Consider the following 21,797-nt stretch of genomic DNA (forward strand, 5'->3'; position numbering starts at 1 on the left):
AAAGTAGTGCTGTTTGTTTCTTGTGTTAGTCTTTTAAATTTGCCTTCTTTCATGTTCCTCTCCAACACTCCTTAATAGCCAGACCACAAGCAGCATAGTCCTAAATACAGTGACTATGCATTTTTAAGTATTTATTCTAAAATAATGTCTGATTTAGAAAGACTGCTTTTGGGAAACATGGTGCAATCCAACTCTTACTCCAGGACACCAAATTCAAAGTGTACATAGAAGAAATAAAATACAAGCACTGTGCTAGATTTCTGCTGATGTTTTTGTTTTGTTATTGTTTTGCAAACGCTAGCACTACTGCTTATGAAGTCAAATATTTGAGTTTTGCAATTGACTTTGAACAGTGAGCAGGACAGGACCGAAGAGGGAGTTTTTGGAGAATCTACTGGCTTCTTGCTCTCTTTATTGCGTTGCTGTGTCCAGCACACTATTGAAGGACACAGAACTTCTGACCTGAAGGAGGGTAAGACTCTGACAACTGTAAAGCTAAAAACAATCGAACATAAAAATCCAACTAATTTTTCTAGAAAGAAGGGTGTGCAAGTAAAATCACAGAGTATTTTTGCCTCAGTTTTACTGGAAATTTACAGCTCCCCCGTAGCAAACAATGCTAAAGCAAAGCCACACACTAAAAGATTTTATGTACAGAAAAACAGTTATAATACGGAGAGATAAAAACGTGCATTCTGGAAGAGACCAGTGGCATTACCATATTCACACTAACACATTTAAAACTAAGGTTAAAGTTTTGACTAACTCTTCCGTAGTAAAAGCACACAGCACTGCCTACTTGCTTACATCGTGCCCCTGCACAGGTCTGTGGTTACGAGAGAAGCGAAGAGGGGCCAGGGTTGAAATGACTTTGTCAGGCTACATAAATCATTAGGAATTTGCAACTGCGCAGCAGTGTATTATTTTCCAACAGGTTGTTGAGCTGTCACATTACAACTTGTTGCTATATACAGCACTATTAAAATAAATCACCGCATGTAACAGGTTCTGCTCTGCCACCTATAAGTCATTCTGCATTTTACACCTGGGAGGCGGGCCCTGCCATGCAAAGTTGCGCCGCACTCCTGCTTCATTCGAAATACCCGGGAAGGGGAGGAACCTGGCAGGAGAAAATACAAACAAAGTTTCGTAAAATGGCTTTCCAACAAGATCTCGCTGTCATCTCAGCTAATTACGGCTCCGATATGGCTCATTAGCGCATACCCACCTTTGCTACCTTGCTTCCCCACCCACCACCCTTTCAGATCTTTGTCCTGGCTCCGCCTCTCGCCGGCGTTATAATGGGCTGGTCTGAAAGTGGTGGAGAGACACAGAACCACAGGGGAAGAGCGAGATAATGACAATAACCCTAATAACCCTAATAACCCGGCTGCTGCCCGCGCCGCAGCTCGCAGCTCGCCCGGCGCCCCAGCGCTGACGGCCCCGGGCCGCCCACCGAGCAGCGACTCCGGCACCGCGAAGACCCCCGGCCCCTCGCCGCCGCCAGCGCTGGACGGTAACGGCGGCACCTTGCCCCGAGGAGCGCCGGGCTCGGGGGGGACGTGGCGGAGGGGGGCCGCCCCCCGGCACCCCGCTCGCCTCTACGCAGCGGCGAGAGTAAAGCGAGGAGCCGAGCGAGCCGCGCCCGCCGGGGCAGCAGGAAGAAGAGCCTCGTCCGGCGGCACGGCGGCCCGCGGCCGCTCTTCCTCCGCGCCGTCGCGGCGGCAAGCGGCCTCCCCCGGGCCGGGCAGCAGCCGGCCGGAGCAGGGCGGGCGGCAGCCCCGCTTCGCTGCGCGCCGCCGCGGAGCTGTCCAGGGCGGCGCGGAGGGGGAGGCCCCGCACCTCGCCTCGCCTCGCCTCCCCTCGGCCACCGCCTCGCCCCCGCCCGCTGGGGCCGCGCTGAGGGGCGGGGGTCGCCCCCACGCACCCGCCGCCGCCACGCCGCCACCATGAAGCTGGAGGTGTTTTCCCAGCACTACGAGGACAAGCTGAGCGCCGGCAGCGACCAGGAAGGCAGCGGCTCCTCGTCGCCGGCGCCGGCCGACAGCGAGCTGGGCTCCGACGGCGACTGCGCCGCCAACAGCCCGGGCGGCGGGGCTGCACCCGCCGGCCGCCCGCCGCCGCCCCCCGCCCCGCCGCCCCCGCCGCCGCCGCCGCCGCCGCCGCCGCCGGCCGAGAGCGCCAAGGGGAAGCCCTACACGCGGCGGCCCAAGCCGCCCTACTCCTACATCGCCCTCATCGCCATGGCCATCCGGGACTCGGCCGGCGGCCGCCTGACCCTGGCCGAGATCAATGACTACCTGATGAGCCGCTTCCCCTTCTTCCGCGGCGCCTACACGGGCTGGCGCAACTCCGTGCGCCACAACCTCTCCCTCAACGACTGCTTCGTCAAGGTGCTGCGCGACCCGGCGCGGCCCTGGGGCAAGGACAACTACTGGATGCTCAACCCCAGCAGCGAGTACACCTTCGCCGACGGCGTCTTCCGCCGCCGCCGCAAGCGCCTCAGCCGCGCCGCCCCGCCGCCGCCGCCGCAACCCGCCCGCCCGCCGCCGCCGCCGCCGCCGCCGCAAGAGGCGGCCGGAGCGGGCGCCGCGTCGCCCGGCGGCTCCCCGCGGTGCTGCTGCGCCTCCTCGCCGTGCAGTTGCGCGCCGGGCCCCGCCAAGGCGGCGGCGGCGGCGGGCGGCGGCGGCGCGGCGGCGGCGGCGGCAGCAGCGGGAGGCGGCGGCGGCACCAAGTTCTCCAGCTCCTTCGCCATCGAGAGCATCCTGCGGCGGCCGGCGGGGCCCAGCGGCGCCGAGCAGCCCGCGGCGCACGCCCGCCTCCTCTGGGCGCCGCCGCCCGGGCCCCCGCACCTGCTGCCCGGCCCCTTCCCGCTGCTCCCCTACCCACCTGCCGCGCAGCACCCGGCGGCCGCCCCCCTCTACGGCGGCGGCGGCGGCGGCGGCCTCCTGCAGCTCTGCGCCTACGGGCTGGGCGAGCCGCCGCTGCTGCTGGCCCCCGGCGAGCCGCCGCCGCCGGAGCGGCCGCGGGCGCCGCTCTTCGCCGCCGCCGCCGCCCTCGCCAAGGGAGTGCGGGGGCCGCCGCCCGCCTCCCCCCTCTACTGCCCGCTGCGGCTGTCCGGAGCGCTGCCGCCGGCGTCGGGGAGCTCTGCCTCTTACCAGCCGTACGCCATGGAGACCCCCTTGGCTTAATGGAGACCCCCGCCTCCCCCGCGAGGGGACCGGCCGGGGGATGCGGGGAGGGGGAAAGGAGGAGGCTCTGGATCCCGCACTTTAACTCCAGAGGCGACCAAAGCCTCCAAGTAAAAGCCTCGGTGACTGTGCCTTAGAGAAGTGACAGCGGGTTTAACTTCAACCAAAAAAAAAAAAAGGTCGTTCTGAACGTAGCCATGGGCCTCAAGTGCTTCTTACTGTCTGTTGAGACGACTTGACTTCAGCCATTCCCTCGCCTTCTCCTTTCTATCCCCCCCTCCCTGTCCCCGCACCTCCTGCTGGTGTCTCCGCGAGCAAAGCAATGGCAGCGGCCCGGGGATGCCCCCGCGGAGGTGCGTGGAGGCTGCCAGCCGGGGGGGATGCGCTGTGCACTTGGGAAGGTGGGAGGACGGGGCTGGGGGCGTCTGCGAGGATGAGCAGGGAGAGAGGAGGAGAGGGGGCCGGGGGCTGCTCTGGAGCCGTAGGGCTGTCTGTACTGCAAAGCAATGCATCACTGTGCCAAAAGAAACCTTTTTTCCTGTCTGGCAACTAGCATTTCGTAGGAAGGGAGGACATTAAATTATTTATAAAAGTAGTGTTTTTAACACGACGAGAGTGCAGCTTTTTTAATTAATTATTGTTCTTGGGGGACAGGGAGCGGGGGAGGCTCAATGACTTGTCAGGCGTGGTCTCCTGAACTGATTTAGGTTGTACATTTAGGGCCAAGACCACTGCTACTGGAAAGAGAAGACTGACTTTTCCATATTTTATTTTTTCGAGTTTGTATATAATATATGTGCGTGTGCATTTTATTGAAGCTCAGGCAAAATGTTTTTTTTTTTCCATTTTCATTTTGGTTCTTCACCCTCCCCCTTCCCCCGAATAAAAGTTGCCCCCCCCCCCCCCAAAATAAACACGGCAATAACGAGAAGAGCGTGATGTCTGTACCGGAGTAGACGAAACGGGAGCTGGCCGTGGGGCAGCGGCGGGCGTGGGAGCTCCGTGGGGCAGCGGCAGAGCAGCCAGGAGGGGCGCTCAGGGCCTCCCTGCGCGGCGGGCTCGGCGCTGCGGGCGCGGCCGGGCTGCCGGGTCTTTCCCCCCTCACCCACGGGCGTGAGCGCGCCGCGCGGGGACGCGCCTCGCTGCGGCGGGGGGCGGCGAGGGAAACGCTCCTCCTCTCGCAGGGACCCAGACCGGCCACCGGGCTGCCTCTAGGTTTGCACGGTACCCTTCAGCTCCTCGCCTGAAATCTCTGCTCTGCCGGTGTTCAGCCCCGCAGAAAGGCTGGCCGGTTAAAGGCGATCTGGCCAAACGGGTGGCCGGTTTGCAGCCTGTCCCGCGCATCTGCCCACCACCTTTTTTTTTTTTCTTTCCATCCCCCAAAGAACAAAAGACGAAACGTAATCCTGCTGTCATCTCTCCATTCAAAGAAAACTCGCTTTGGTACAACTGGAGTCTAACTGCTTCTGATAGAAAAAAAGCTTACTTGCAACTCTAGCAGGAGAAAACTCAGCAGGGTGAAATCTATTAAACTATTTGCAAGTAATAAAACGTTTACACAACTGCCTTCTCCCGACAGGTAGGAGCTAAACTAGGTTAAGGCTGTTTCGCGTTATTAAAAGTCCGTTGCACTGTGATCAGGAAAGGCTCAGAAAGATCAAGTCGGAAAAAGGAAAGGATTATTTTTTAACTGCCAGTGGTACTAAATTACAGTTTAGTGACATCTCGGCACTCAGACCGCCTTATAAAAAATCACTGAAATGATAATTTGGGTTCTGTTTGTTATTAATTTAAAAAAAAAAAAGGAAGAAAGCAGGCGGTTATTTTTCCCCACGTCTTTTATAACCGTAGATCACCTAATAAACGCTGAGATGCAGAATTCGGTGCTCTGATTGTTTTCTAATTACTCTTATCTTGGATCCTGGACTTTTTCCCTCACCTCCTTTTCCCTAAGCTTCGGGGTTCAGCCGTTGGATAGTTTCTCAGTCGCAAAAATTTTGCGAAACAGCGAAGGTGTGTTCAGAAAGGAAAGCTTCAAACAGAACAATCTGAAGGCGAAAACACGGACTTGTTTCAATAAAGCTCAAACAGATTTCACGGTGTGTTTAGCTCAAACCATAACATTCATCAGAACATTGCGAGAGATTAGTGACTAATGTATGAAGTAATCCAACCCTTGAAGGAATTGGTTTTTATATACACACGCACACATACACACACACTTAGTATTTCGACATCGTTTTGCCTTCAAGGCTCGGTGCAAATATTAATCTGCCCTTCTATAATCTACCCTTTCCTCTAGCTTATACTTTAGCCTTTCTTTTTATAGGAGTCTATACTGAGTGGTCAGTAGGCAACTGCTAATATCTTTTCGTTTTGTCGATCTTTAATGACCGTTCCAAGGTATATTAAATGCACCTTGACAGAACGTGGAATTTGCTGTTAAAACCACAAGCGTGTATTTAATAGAAAGTATGCAAGCGTGTGTAGGGATGGATGTGTGAGTAAACTACTATTTACTCGAATGACGTTCGAACTTTCTACTTTTCGAAAATGCGCTTTTTTTTTATTAAAAATAACTCAGCATTAAAAAGAAAGCGCAGCAGTTCGGGATGTGTCCTGTCAAATATATCTCTGCTCTTTAACCTCTGTTTTCGGATTCTTCGGGATACGTACGTCTATAGTGCAGCATAAGCGGAATTTGAATCCTCTCGGTCCTTTTCCAGGGCTTGCTCGGATTTTTCCAGCAGGTCTGGAGAATTTGAGAGGACGGCAGTGAAGCGGGGCTGCCGGGCCGGACAGCGAGCAAGGCAGGGCGCTTTCCCCGCCAGCTATCGCGCCGCAGCCGGGAGCCTGCTCCGCGGCCGGGCTACTGGCGTTTTGCTTGCTGAAGGATCGGGTCTTCTCCGTCCCCTCCCCTGTAAACATCAGTTCCTCTTTCCATCCCTAAAGAGGAGACAAGGGGCGAATTTCTCTCTGTTGACATTTGAGTGGAAATCGTCCCATTTACGACACTGCCTGACTACGCCGGTGTTTCAGAGCAAGGTAGCTGAAATGGTTTTCTCCCAAATAGCGGGGTGGGGGGGAATGGCTGGGTCTCGGCTGCCATCCTGCCCGGTGTGCGCCGTAGCGTTAGGTGCCCGCCGGTCCCGCAGAGCCGATGCAGAGACCGGGAGGGCCCAGATAGCCGCCGCCCGGACCGGCACCGGCACCGGCACCGGCCTCGGCCCCGGCCCCGGCCCTAGCGGATGGGGAGGTCAGCTCTGGTGTACAGCTATAAATCCGGGCTGTCAGCTGTGACAGACGGCTGGTGAAACGCAGCACCTGTCCAAACACTTTCCAGCAGCAGGTAATCAGAGAACCGACACTTTACATTTTTGTGTGGAACAAGCAAATTAACCATTTCGCAGACCTTCTCAAAACAGCGAGGTTTGTATGTCTGGGCACTTTGTCTTTCTTAACGTCTAATAAATCAGGATGACAGGAGAGACAGCCCTTTCTCCTTTTGATATTTGACACATCAGCAGTAAGCCAATGCTTTTGTGCCCTGTTCTTCCAGCCCTACGAGAGTCTCCATTGCCCGGAATATCTGAGGGGTTGTCGGGTGGGTGTAAGTCAGCACAGAAGAGAGGTTTCACTCTCTGAGAAGGCAAAACTCTGATTTCGGTGATGGAAAAAGCCCTGCTGGAACAAGGAGCGTAAAATTCTGTTCCTTGACACGTGAGAGAATCTGCAGATGCCCCATGCCGACTGCCCCAAACACACTACAGAGCATTTGTGCACACAGAAGAAACCCAGTGGGAGCAGAGCTGTGCATGAATTCTGGTCCAGTCTGGGCTCTGGTTTTAACTTCATTTTGAGGAATAGATTTAGCTTTGCAAATAAATATGTTCGCTGTGTTTTCTAAGACTTTCCATTTCAGACCAGTTGCATCTATCATAGTTTCCAAACGTTTCAGTGTGCTTTAAAGAAAAAAAGCCATACCTGACAACCAAAATATTTTCATCACATATTCTTTCAGGGCTTCTCCCCTCCTGTTCCCCATGCTAGGTACTGATAAAAATAGCCACTTATTTGAATAATGTTAGTCATAACGACTCTCCCAAATATCTTAAAATTCTAACCTACTGAGCAGCAGAGCTGCATAAACTGCTTCTTCGTGAGTTAAGACCAAATGAATACAAAGGAGTGGTTTAAGGAAAAGTTTATGTATTTCAAGGATTAATGGATGCCAAACATGAACCCATAGAAGAAACAAGCTTGCAAAAATGACCTATGGATAACAGCTGGCATATATTGCTTAGATCCCACGCTGCAGCAGAATACAATTTTGTGCCTATTCTCCTTTATAGTGGAGATGAAGATTTTTGTTTCTTTGCCTTACTGGAGAGATGTCAGGAGGGCAGCCTTTTGATAGTGTTATTGTCCTTACCAGATTAATTAATCCCATTTTTCACCAGCCAAACCTGATGAAGTCTGAAATTTGCTTTCAGTTCTCACATCCAGTGACCCATAAAATGGGATAAATAGCCCTTTAGTATCCCTAATCCTTACTCAGTAGGAAGCCCACTGAAATCAGTCACATTACTGAAGAGCCATCTCAGCACAGCAGTGCTCGCTAAGAGGCCCAATTCAATGCAAGTCTCCAGTGAAAGCCCCCATGCAAAAGCACAGCCCTTAGTATAACCTTAATTTCACATTAGGTACGGAGAGGATTGAAAGAGGGCGGATGTAATCTTGCTTCAGAAACTTGTCCTGGATCCTTTATCAACAGGGTGGTTCTTGGTGACAGGATATATCAGGCAAAGACGACCCTCAACGAAAAAGTTTTGCCCTGATAAAAAGGCACACACAAAGGGTTCCAGTTCAGAGGCCTTTCAGTATTCACACGGTGCCTGAAGAAGTCAGAGGTGAAACTTCCTAAACAGGAGCGAGAAGGAGAAATATCACAGCCCCAAACAGAAACACAGAATTTATTAGCTAAAGTTCAGATTTTGCATACTTCTTCATGGAGCTGGGGGAAGTGTTTTATCTAATAACAGGCAACAGAGTTCATTTACTGTGCCTCTTTACCTTTTAAGCTGCAGGTAGACATGAAATCAAAGCTGAAATCCACCTCCAGTCAATTTCAAGACACTAAAGCTGTGATTTTGGCAAGGGTGTTGTATCCTGTTGCAATGGTATTGAGTGCTGTAATAGCTCTTTAATAATGGGGTGAATTTGGTTCCATTTCTCATTTGTGTTCTGAAGAGGAAACATTTTCCTCTTGAATAAATTCTCCTGACTCCAATGACACTCTCAGAGGTCTTGAAACCAGCTTCACAAAAGGCACCTATGAAGCCTGATTACCCCATCATAAAATCAGTCAGATGGCTAGAGAGAGACCAGCCTTCTCTAGACATTCAAACCAATATTAATTTTCCATTATTCAGGTTATATAGATTTCCAGCTTCAAAAAGCTAGCAATTTATGTAGTCTCCAGGCCTGCATAATAGCTAAACATCATTATTGCCCTCAGGAGGTTTTACCTCAACATATCTGACTGGACTAGGCTTTTGTCCTCTGCTCTAAAGCCAGAGGGAATGTGTATAAGGAAGGACTGAGAGTACATGCTGTCACAATATTTGTGCTCTTGCACCATGATATTACTTTCTTTATAATGACATATTTCAAAGTTTCTGAGCTCTTTCAAGCAGTGTGGCATACTAATAGCCTCCTTTGCTGTGGGGAAAAACAATATTTCTGTGGGTTCTTTTCTCTCCTCAATAACAGCATGGATAACACTCAAGGTGGATACAACTCTCCTCTTCAGTACATTTTCCTGAGAGCAGTATGTGGGACGTAAGACCAAGGGCAGTTAGAAAAGCACACAAGAGAAACAAGAAGGTAAAAATAAGCTGAGTCTTATTTTTCTGAATTCTATTGCAGTTCTTTCATAGTAATTTCCTGATCATAGCTATTCAGTGAGCACATGTTTATGAGCAGTACATGATGGTTCATAAATATTTTAATGAGCATTATTTATCTGTTTAATGATCCAGTAGGTTTATTTAGGATGTGTTTTAACTCATCCTGTTGTTGTTATTTTAAGGTACAACTGCAATACTAGAGTAATACTCCAATAGCATCTGACACCCAACTAGTAACCATTCATAAACAGCATATTTCATGTTATTCTCACTATTACTAAGGTGTTCTTAGTCTGTTTAAAGAAGTAGCATTAATAAATACCATGCCAGAGCCAAACTGCACTTAACTAATGGTATTCTGTGGCTCCATGAAGAATCTGAGGCTACCTTACCAGATAGAAAAGTCTTGAGCAACACCACTTCTGTGAAATTCTTTTTACTTTGGCAGAACTTTGTCAAGTTACCTGACTTAGAGATCTTAATGTTTCAGCAGAAACCTGAGACTGATTTCCTAACCTTGTATTTTTATCAGTAACCATTATGACTTCCCAGATACAACTTCTACTTGGAATATTTTAGAGTTTAACAACCTTACTTCATAGTTTTGAAAAGATAATTTTCAGTAAGAGCTCAGAGGTTGCCTATGGCTTTTTAAAAAAGACCTATGACACCAAATAGTTTATTTCATTTCCTTCCACAGCATTTGCTGTTGAAAATTGTGACACCTCCCTTCAGAAGTAACTTTCTCTAGACTTATAATAAGAATCTATGAAATTAGGGACAGGAGAGGCTTCTAGAATTGCCTAATTCACTTTCATTCCAGTGCAGTTTCTTCCAGTTTATTTTTAACAGCTTATGAGGCAAAGTAGTATCTCGTAGCCTAGTTCAAAAAATACTAAGCAACGAGAAAAAAAAAACCCACAGAAAATATGATTTTCTTTGTGAGAAAGCAGTTTAACTGCATTATGGTTTAGTAACTGATTTTTAGAATTATTTAATATTCCTAAGACAAGTGTCTAAAGCAATTCTCTCCTACTGTCAACCAAGTGCTGTCACTCTGGGTACTTCATACAGCCATCCTCAATACAGTAGTATACATTCATTACTCATCCTCATCATATAATACTGAAGTTAATTCCCCTCTCTCTCTGCTTGGCATATACAAGCTTCAATTAGTTGTATGTTATCATCACGTTCCCCATTAATCATTTAGCAAAACTGTATAGATGCACAGCAACTTTCTCACTTTTTCCTCATAAGTCAGCCCAGGAAGCCCCCTAGACATTTCTGTTTTTCTCCGAACTTCTCTAAAGTACCTCTTTCTGGCTAATCATAAGACACAGCAAATGCATAGCTTTCTATGTCATAATATGTGTAGTTGTATCGGATTCTTCCCATGCCCCCCAGCCCCTGAAGAGGCAGGTTAAAGAAGGACAAATAAGTTATCTTTCAAACCAGCTAGATTAACACATGACAGCAGAGTACACAGATTCCAGTTGCCCAACCCTTTCAGCAATAACAACCAAAAAACACCCTTCACTGTAACATTTCAGCAGTCTTGTTCAAGCAGAGAAACATCCTTCCCCTTTCACCTTCCTCCTGCTCCCTTATCATACTTGCCCTTTTCCAAGGCTTTTCGTGAGGAAGCAGAAGCAATTTCTCCCTCGAATGTAGTCATGAAACTTTGAGCACCGAAAACCCCCCCCAAAAATAAAAAACTTACTTTGTATATAGGTCATAGATTCTTCTTTGATGCCAGCATCCTTTGCTAAGAAGACTTTGCCCAAATCTCTTGCAAATACGACCTCTCCTTCCAGACTCTGAATTGAGAAGATAAGAAAGGCATGCAAACTGCATTCTTCTGGCTAGGAGCCCCTAACTGAGCTCTACACAGTCACTCCGAGGCAAAGTCACTGCTGAGACTTCGATCAGACCAAAACAAATGCTCGCCACCATTACTGCCGGTCCCCAGGGAAGTGCAGGCAACCTCTGGGTTTTCTGCAGCTAGCAAAATGAGTGGGATAAACATTGTCAGATTTTCATAGGAACATTCAAGTTTAGATTCTCCTGCACCTGCTCTCCCTGTTTCTTTTGCTCCATATGAATTTGACTAGTTTTCCCCTTTGCCAGGCTTCCTTTTCCCCAAACACACAGACCTCATATTGTTCCCAGTGACTGCAAGGAAGAATTCCCACCGCACATTGTCATTTTTGTCCCCACAGTTGACAAATTCAAATCTGACCAGTTGACCTGATAAGCTCAACATATACCGTAATCTTGTCATGATAATTTCTTCCTCTCTCACATGGACAACCAGAGCAAGGATTGTAATTTTACCCAAATCAACGGTAACTAATGCTTGCATCGGTAAAATCAGGATTAGACACTTCTGCTTGTTCCTTGTACAGTGGGCATCTGAAGACCAAAAGATCCCATAACTATCTAAAAAGAAGTTAAAGGCTTACATTTTCATGGTTTAATTTAAATATCAGAGAATTATGCTGGGTCTTCCAACTGGGTGGAGAGGACTCCCTAAACGGGGAAACAACGTCGGAAGTAGCTAGGAATCGATCAGTTCATATGCAGCTTTGTAGGCACTGGTGCCAAAAGGCTATTAGTTGGACAATTATGTTGCCTAGCAGAGAAAAACACGGAATAAGCGGTTCTAGATCTAATGTTTGCACTAATTAACAGAAGTTACAGCTTATTGTCTTATTATGAGATATCGTATGTGCCTTTTTATTTTCAGGTCACAGTGTGGTATCAGCAATTGGTAACTACATTATACAGTTTCATATATACTATGATGTTACATAAAATAAATCAAATCCTACAGTGAGGCATCTTAAAGCTAATTATTCAAAAACTAGGACCACTGTACCCTTATTTTAGCCCCTTTTATTTCATTGCATATACCATTATAATGCATTGTTTAAATTACAGGATCACAGTCTTATTTTTCTTCTTATAGGATTTTTGCATCATCCAATAAATAGTTATCGCAGGAAAAAAGTCAGTCTTGCAATTAAAGGCAATGTTGTTCTTAGGGCCCTGACTTCATTGAAATCAGAAGGCTTATTACAAGTGAGAAAAAGAATGTCTGGAAAAGAATGGGTGATTTAATATTTAGGTAGTAGGATCCTAGATGTGCATGAACATAGGAAAACTAGTAAAAGTTATAAAATCTTTCAGCCAGCTTGATATCAGGATATATAGAAATCTGTTATAATTAAGCTGATTTTCTCATTTGGAATACTCCTGGTTATTAGCTTTTTCAGGAACATGGGTAGTCATTACTTTATCAGAATCCATTCTGATATAGGAGACACTGCAACCGAGAGGTAGACTCCTTGTGGTATCACGTAAAACCTATCACGGTATCTTTTCAGAAATTAGGCTTTGTGTTTTCTGCACAGGCACATGCACCTAGAGTTGAGTCTAACTCGTAGATAATAACCTGAGCCTTGGCACAGGTCTGCTCTTCTTCAGCAGGAACAGGAAGACCAGAACCTAGGCTCAGCATGCTGGTGTCTACAGGTCTCCTGAATGTGATGAGATCTGACAAAACTGCGCTCTCATCCTCATATTTGTTCTTATTTAATTGCTTGCAAAACAGGCTGATCACAATGCTTGAGTTCCATTTATTTTGGCCTGTGGCTTTCAGAAGCACCATCCATCCACTCATCTTCTCTGACACAAGGTCAGTGAGCACCATCCCAGAGTCTGAGATTCTTCTTGTAGCCCAGATCAGTCATCAATCACTATGCAAAATACAGCACATGGGAACACCACTGGGGTTTATGACACCAGCAGGTGGACTCTGTACCCATAAACTTATTACTAGAGCCCATTCCTCCATAGGCTATAGTAACTCATTATTGACTAATGAAATGGCATACACTGTCCTCAGACCAAGCCTACTGCACACTTACACTTTCTACGGGTACCAATTACATCCCAGACCGTATACACAAACCATAAAAGCTGGCAAGCAATCAGAAGCAACACAAACCAATCATTACATTTCACCATTTCATAACAGGCATAGACACCTGAATTGCATGAACGACATATACTCTCAAAGGGGCTGATAGGCATGGATGCATATAATGAATTTTCTGTTAATTTATTTGGTAGATTACCCATTCAATGGGCAAGGACAAACCAACTGAGAAATACTGAAATTATGTATTTGCATATATTGACCAGAGAACTTCTTTATTTAGTTTCAAACCCACAGTTTCATTTCAGAAAAGATAAAAAGAAAGTAGGTAATGCCAAAAAACTAAGGCACAGATTTTTCAAGGTATATACATACTTACCTGGCAGACAGCTCCAGTTGATTTCAGCAGAAGTTCTCATGGACACCAAATATCTCAGTCATTCAGCTCTTGTTGGGAGTGGCTCAAAACTGAGCACAGCCAGGAACTAAATGCAAGCAGCTATACATTAATCTTAATTACTACTCTATAAATAGTCTGAGAAAGAAGGTAATGGGAAACACCAGCCAAATTGAGCAACCAGAGTCATGAAGGGGTATTTTTTTGTCGCCTGCATTATTAAAAGGCCAAATAAGTGCACAAATTAGAAGGCTCAAACACTACCGTGGAACTTTGTTTTGTGCAAGCAACTCGTTTTGGCACAAAGCCAAAAAATAAATCATTAAAATTCATTCTTATCTGAAAATTATCTGTACATTTTCCTCCTTCCCTGCCCCATCTCTTTAAACTCTCCTAACTAAGAGCCAAATAATTGGAAGTCTTAAGATGCTGTACATTTTGATCATTTACACAGCAACTGCATTTCTTGATCTTGATTTTTTTCCAAAGAACCTTAAGATCATGATTGCAGGAAGGGGTCCCTGCATGATTGCTGTGAGGGTCCCATAACATTTCAGGGTGCTGAGCTTGCCATGGGCCAGGCTACATTCAGTCGTTCCAAGATAAGTAACAAAGTATAGGTTAAAAAATCAAGCACACCAGCTTTACCGCTTTAGCAGCCCACAGCCTCAGCAAGGTTCTGCCCCGAACAGGCAGGAAAAACCTCTCTGCATCACTTCTGGGAGCCCATACAATGCCGTCCTTACCGTAGGCGTAAGGAGCCCTTTGACTCCAGTGGGCGGTCAAAGTAGTCAGCAACAAGCAGATAGTTTACTGGATCAGGTCTCCCTACAGCATACCCCCTTGATAGGCACAATGTTAAAATGATAAGCCTTCAAAATGCGCATTCTCACCCTTCAGGATGAGTTACGATAGGCAGGAGGAGTTAGTCGTTTACCCATCAGCAGTCGTTTACCCATCACTCTCCAGCAAAGTAGCAGAAAGTTACTCTCCTTTCATAAATGAAGACCAGGACTCGGGGCACAGCGGACTTGTGCTTCTCTAACCAAAGCTGCTTCAAAGACAGCCTGCCCAAGCCCTACTAGCTGCTGCTGCCACCCAGGAAGATAAGCTGCTGTTCACATTAGCACCTGGAAGAAGCCTAAGAGAGGAGGAGGGAACAACTTAAACTCCTGAAGGTCTTCTCCAGCTCTGTCTCTGAGAGCACATCATCTGCAAGCCAAGAAGTTTGAAAGTTTCCAGCTTAAACACTCTTGTCACTGCACGGAGCTCTGAGAGCATTGCCCTAAGGGCTCCCTTCTGCCCATCAATGCACAGATATGTTATCATCATTTTCTATCATGTAAATTCGACTACTGTTCAAGTTACACTGATATGTGATAACTATACAATGATGATCATCCATATCTGGTTGAAAACAGACGTGAGCTCTGAGACGTTACATGTTCAGACTAGCAGAGAAGTTTGACTGGTAACCCTACTTACACACAGTTCTCCTCCCCTTACTGCATTCGTTCTTTAGATTGAACTAACATTTGCCAATAGTTAAATAGAATTTATACACTTTCATTTAAAGAGAATTATAACGAGAACAAAGCAAAAGGGTCGTCCTTTATAAGCAGAAAAAAAATCCTATTTGAGGTTATTAATATTTGAATCAAAAGTTTCATTTGTTTTATTTTTCAGAGACACCTGGCTGACACTAAGACACATGCCAAAGCTCTTCACTTGTGTTTTATATCCTACAGTATCTGTTTTCTTTACTGCCTTCCTGCAAAATAAGGAAACAATTTCAGAAAAAAAAATCACATAAATATCACCTGAGAGAAATAATATCAATAATGGAGTTAATATTTAGACATTTAATCAATACGCAAAGTCTGAACAACATGTCTTCATTCTTTTAGTTAAAAACAGAAGTCTTGTAATTATTTGTCAACTTGTATTTACTCTTACATGCCAAAAAACACCTAAGCATATTATTTTTCTAGCTGCGCAAATAAGTATGCATGTATTCACTTAATGAATAAAGAACTTGTATTGGTAAAACACTTAATGATATAGTAGAGAATAAACTAGGTTATATTGAGTCACATTTGAGCCATGAATGCAGGGCCCATAGCTACAAAGAAATACAATCTTAAACGTGCAAGTGTTGTTTCCCTAATGTAAATTGTACTGTGAAGAATAAAGATTTTATGTGAAAAATGATTCACAGAGCAACTGTCTTGAGTAGCAATCAGAGGAAGGCGAACACACTACAGACACCAGCTCTTTTTAAGTAAGAAAATAAGGGAGTGAGTCTCCTTCCTAGACAGCAGTGTGCACCTGCACGGACTGCAGGGAAGGTGACAATGCTGTTTATCACCTTCAGGGGCCCATATGCCGCACTTGTACCCAGGAGCTCTGGCAACGCTGTCTCTTAGACTGTACCTGCACAGGATGCTGAGACACTGGGACCAGGGGCCGATAGGTGTGTCAGACCACTCACACCATGCCCTGTCAGGAGCATCACCTCCTCCTCCCCAGCTTCTCCGTCATGAGAGAACTCCAACACCCACTGCGCAGCTCAGGCACATCTTACCTAAAGCCCAGGATTACTTCTGACCTGTATAAATCCTTCTCAGACTCATTAGTGCAAAATACCATGCAAAACACTAGGCTAGACTGTGAGAAATACTGTGCATCTTTCCATAGGAAGCCATATGATTCCCAAATTGCCTCAGACCCATCCAACTTAAAAGTACACCTGTTTCATATCAAAGAAAAGGTCTGGTGAGCCCAGGGTCCTGTCTCTGACAAAGTTATTCCCCTTTCTGGCACTGGTAGTGAACGTACAGCAAAAGGAAAACATACAGTTATAGTCCTGACACATTTTGAACCCATATCAACTTCTTCAGTTGAATCCCACAGTTAGATTCGTGTCACGTGAAAAAGTGTTTCTTGCTATTTATTTTGAATGTGCCACACAATAATGCAAGAGCTAAGGAACAAGAGATGTCAGCTGGTAGAGATTAAACAGCCATTCCCCTAAGCACCTTTCTCTCATGCTTGTAGAGTCCTCTGTCACGTTCTCTTTTTGTCCTCTCTTTGACAGGTCAAAGACTTGTAGTAAACTCATTCTACGTCTTTGATCATGCTTGGGAACCCCTTCTAACTTTGCTGAACCTCTTTTTGAGATGTAGAGGTGGTAGCACGCACAAGGGATTAGAGGAGGGAGGAGTACATCTAGAGCTACATATAGCACTCAAGAGCTGGGTATACCATGGGTCCACACAGTAATAAAAGATTTTTACTTGATGCTATTGTTTTTCCAATGGCTACCAGTTATGGACCTTAAGTTTTCATCAGAACATCAAAGTCTCTCTCCTGTGTGGTAACTGCTGTTTCAGAGATCTGCTGCTACTCTCAGCATTTATGTTGTTATATAGCAAAAAGCCAGACATATTCCAGTTTTGAAAGATCAGCTTGGACCAATCTACATCATTAGCATTGGGTGTGTGGCCCTGATCCTTTGCCTTCAAGTGTGCAGCACGGGGTTTTCTAGGTCATGCAATGCTTGCTGACCTCAGGGCCCTCTGAAGACCATGAAAGCTAATGTTAACCTCACTCTGCTTCCACTGAGTCATGCAGAAAACCCCTGCAGATGATCTCCCTGCCCCCCCAGCCACATCAGGGGCATTTCTAGTTTCACATATAATGATACGATTATATGTGCCCCTCTCTACCACCTGTGTAGGCAACAAAGGTACCTGCCCTGGCTGAAGACCAGCTCCAGTTTTACACAGTTGGATTAAGCCATGGATCTGTTCCTCCAACCCTGAGAGATGACAAATGTCTTAATTAAATAACTGGAAAATTCTTCTTCTTGGTCTTGCTTAGTATACTAAGCAGAGAAAGATTTCATGGTATAACAGGATGGAACAGAAGCAGCAGAAGCAAGAGCTCTCGTCTACCTCATTTTGTAGTAAAGAGTGTCTGAACTCTTTGGGCCCCTTCTATGGCCCTGCTATGGTCAGAAGACCTCCTCTGATTTTAGTTTTGGCTAGAGCTTCAGTCTTAGTCAGCCAAACCACCAACTTTAAGAGTGATCTACATTTTATACAACGATATTCTTTAGGACAAACCTGCATGCCCACCACTGCTTAATTTGCTGAGAAGAGCAGAACTCTGTACTCCTAATTAGCCATAGAGAAGCATACAGGAAAGGTTTTGGAAGAGCTTCCCATTTCATATTTGTATCTGGAATCAGCCAAAAGCAATTAAAGAAAGGAAAAGCACCTTCAGAAGAACATATCATCCATCACACCTTTCCCCCTTTCCTCTAACAAATTCTTTTGTTTAATACTAGCTTCGGTAACAAAAAAGTCATTACAACTTACCCAAGCTACAAGATAGCTTAAATATTAACAAGCATGTAAAGCCACTGGGGGTAGGAGCCCAGAGCTGTATAATAATAAAGCAAGGCTCAGCAAGATTCCATAATTATTTGTTACACAACCCAAGAAACTAGCTAGAGTATTTCTAAGGTTATACACCTCTCGTATACGGTGTCTAACCATGCCAGAAATTACATAAGGCTTTTTATAGCATGATCATTAGTCATTAAAAAGCTAGAACAAAGGGCCATTATGTCCAGAGGTAGCAATCCAAGAATTAGTTTATTTAGGATCTGATCCAAAGCCCATCACAGTGATTTTCATACATTTCAACGTGCTTTGGATCAGACATTTAGCATTTTCCATGTTGCAGAGTTTCCCTTTAGATTTTTGCGGAGCAAGAGGACTGGAGCTGCTGAGGACTGTGGAGGAAATAAAAGCAGGCATTTGTTCCTGTCAGAGCTGAGAGCTCAAAGCTGGCACTGATTTCAATGCTGGTAGCATCTGCTTTGCATCCTCTCAAAAAAAAAAAAAAAAAAAAGAGTTGGCCACCGACCGAGATTCCCAAACACGGGTGCAGATGCTTTCTAGGTGTTTCAGTTCTGGAAACACTGACCCATTTAGCCAGTCCTAGAAAGAGTTGCAGGCTGGACCTCAAACAGTTCAGATACAGGTGGGTATACCCATCACTATCCATTTATACGTTAGGACAAATACAAAACACACAACTAGCTGTATTGTTATAACAAGAAAGTGGCTTCTGCAGCATGGAAATACAAATACGGTTCTCAGCTGTGAGCCTGACCCTATCCGTCAAGAAATCCCTTTGAACAGTGAAGACAGTTCATAGATAAGTGAGACAGTTTATCTGTAAGTTGTGGGTGCGGGCTCACTCTACTTTTTTTTTTTTTCTTCCTTCAGGCATGTTAAGGGCTGTGGAGAAACAGCAGCTTAGGGGGAACTAATGTAGCTGGAAAATAAAAACAGCATTATCCCATATATAATTTTACACATTGATGTGGAAAATGTAAGACTCATGCAAAAAAAGGGAATCTCATTCAAATTACCCCCATTAGCTGGGAATATGTCATGTTGGGACACGAAGCACAGATGACATGTTAGATACCACAATGACAGTTGCAGCAGCCTGCTAGCAAGCCCAGAAGGGAAGTACAACTCTCGATTTGGCAAGGAGCAATCTGCAAGATCTAGTTCAAAATTTCACACTGGTAGTTCTTACCATGACATACCCAGAGTCAAACATCCTTTACAGACGCAACAAGAATTACAAGCATCATGGTAGAAGTGGAGAGGTCCAACCGTTAACCTTCTCTTCCAACAAGAGGACTGAAGAATTAGGGCCATTGAATGAAGCTAGTGGGACCCAGGCTTAAAGCAAACAACATGCAGCTCTTCTTCACACAACAGATTGCAAACCTATGGGACTCCTTGCCAAAGGACATTGAGAGTGAAGAAAGCTGCAGTGCGTTTAAGGGGAAACCAGAAAAGCAGTCGGAAGAGAATTCCATGACGAGGTATTAAATAGCCAAATCACAACAGACTCAGCAAATTCCTCGAGTTGCAAGTGGTCAGAGGCTGGGAGAGGGACAGGAAGGAGGTACTAGAGTATCTTCTTTACACCCGCTCTGTTCTTACTCTTTCCTTGTAGACACTGTCTTTGGGTTTGCTTTAATTTCCCCCCCCCGCCAAAATGAAGATTTATAGTGCCAATCTGAGAGGTCTCATTATGCCTGAACAAGACAGCCCTGCTGTTTAGACTTCCATATGATTTTATCGTGCTTCTGGCTCTCTGACTTTTTTGTCACATCCACATCTCTACCCCCCAGGCCTGACAGTCATTGCACCCAGGACTGATGGAGCACTCTCAGTATCTCCAGCTTCAAGATTTCTCCTTTAGCCTAGAATCCATTGAAAGCACTTTGTAACTCCTAAGCCTGACCTCCTCCATGGATTGCACAGCAGGAAGCACACTGCTTCTCCACCATATACACTCAGGATCTTAGCAAACAGAGAAACAAAACCTGGAGCCTAACAGAAATGGCCAATTTTCAGCAAGCAAATTCATCAGGTCAGCAGTAGCAGGGGACACCTTCTCTTTCAGTGAAGAATCATTTCCAGCTTTCGTTTAACTCCTTTCTTGATATCAGGATTCATGATAGTGCTGGGTATCCTGAGGTCCTGCAGAAGCATCCAAACTCAATTTTATTCCTTTTATATCTGCTCTTGTTGCCTCTGTCAGGGAGTAGCAGAGCAGAGACCAGTGACGCAGCAACATCCTGGTCTGCATATCTGGACTTGAGCCTGGACCAGCTCTGGGCCCAGCCTCACCACAGACGTGCCCAGTAGCTCCACTTCACAGAGAAGCCTGGGGGTGCCCCCCTCTTCTCCTGATGCTGGAGCTCCTTGGGCCGACCCCACAGGGCTGTTTTGATACTCTGACCCTGAGCCAGCCAAAGTCATTCTACTGCGAAAAATCAGAAAGCTCAAAAAAAGAAAGATTTGCTTTCCATGGAATACTCTGTATTCCTTGTTCTATTGCAGTGGTCTCTGGACTTGCTAACTATTTTCTACACAGCTCAGACTCAACAGCCCCTTTTCCTCCCCTTACAAAAGGAAGAGGCTATGGAGGACACTTGGCCTCATTTTCGTTCTATTCTCTGCACACATCCTCTTGAATGAAAGCATAAGAAACATTTTGATATTATTTCCTTAGTCTTCTTCAATACAAAGCTAAATACCTTCTGCATCAAAGGAAATTATCAGATACTTGCAGGAAAGGGCAATTTCTAAACCAACTGCAATATCATCAGCTCTTGCACACCTTGTCTCCCATATCTATATCCCAGCTACAATTGGACTACTATGATAACTGGCAAAAAAAAAAAAAAAAGGAAAAGAAAAAGAAAAAACACCCTGCCCCCCCATTAGCTTGAATAACATTGACAGAAATGCGTAACTAGTCTCTCTTCTTAGTGAATTTAATTGTTTGCTTCACTGCTTCATTCCCCTGACTCCAGCTTCTACAGATGACGATTGGCACACCCATTAAGAACAAAAAACAAGCAGAGGGTTTGTAGAGGTGTGCAGATAATCAAGGCAACACTGCAGCCTGCAGGTGCCTTTTAAGATAACACCAGCACACCTGGATATGGCTCTCTTCTCTTCAGCACAGAGGCAGTGACCGACTGGAAATCTTTTGAAGTCACTTGAGAGGGCTGATAGTACAAAGTAGACCAAAATAAATGATTCAGGCTGGTTTTGTAAAAAGGAGGAAATAATGACTTACCTTCTTTTTTGGCTAAGTCATTGAATGCGTTCATTAAGTTTATTTATAGAATTATTTGCTTTACCTTTGATTTTGATGTGTTTTATTTATATGGAAAATGCTAAAAATAACTTAAGAAGACAAATAATAAATCCGGTTGTACACAGAACTGGGAGCATAAGACGGGAATGGAAAGGCGTAGAACTGTGAAAATAAGCACAGAAGCAGGGACCACATCAGCTAACAACACTTTCAGTACCTTCTCTTTGATTTAGATGCCAGATATCTTCTCAAAACACTCCCTCTAAGGAGAGTGTTCAGAGATACTTCTGAAGTCCGTTGTCTTGCTCTGCTACTTCAACACCTTCCTGTCCTCAGAGCAAATAGCTTTTGCTCTACTAGCTTTTCCAAGCTACTTCAGGTGACCCTCTTCACTTAAATTACCTCAGAACTTCTAATTCTTCGTTAGTTCACCCAAGTAACAAGAGCCAGAAATAAAATCACATCTTCTTTCATAGCTTTCTCCACATTCCTACGTAGTAAAAAAAGTCTCAGTGCATTCCAACAATTTGATTAATTTTATCCTTTTATACTACTTTTTTTTTTTTCAATAAAAGCCCTCTGTAGTCTGCCTTTTAAATCCTTCTGATAGTTTCTCAAAAACAGATTCTGCTCTGCCCCCTCAACTTGAT

The 21,797-nt window shown here is 45.6% G+C and overlaps 1 protein-coding gene across 1 annotated transcript; it reads left to right on the plus strand.

The window, feature by feature from the left end:
- Positions 1-1,156: 1,156 nt before the first annotated feature.
- On the plus strand, positions 1,157-5,213 carry FOXQ1 (forkhead box Q1). Its single transcript, XM_068931993.1, has one exon. The coding sequence runs from the start codon at positions 1,950-1,952 to the stop codon at positions 3,189-3,191; it is 1,242 nt and encodes a 413-aa protein (XP_068788094.1). The 5' UTR covers positions 1,157-1,949; the 3' UTR covers positions 3,192-5,213.
- Positions 5,214-21,797: the final 16,584 nt, after the last annotated feature.

This window comes from Struthio camelus, chromosome 2 (genome assembly GCF_040807025.1).
Source record: "Struthio camelus isolate bStrCam1 chromosome 2, bStrCam1.hap1, whole genome shotgun sequence".
NCBI lineage: Eukaryota > Metazoa > Chordata > Aves > Struthioniformes > Struthionidae > Struthio > Struthio camelus.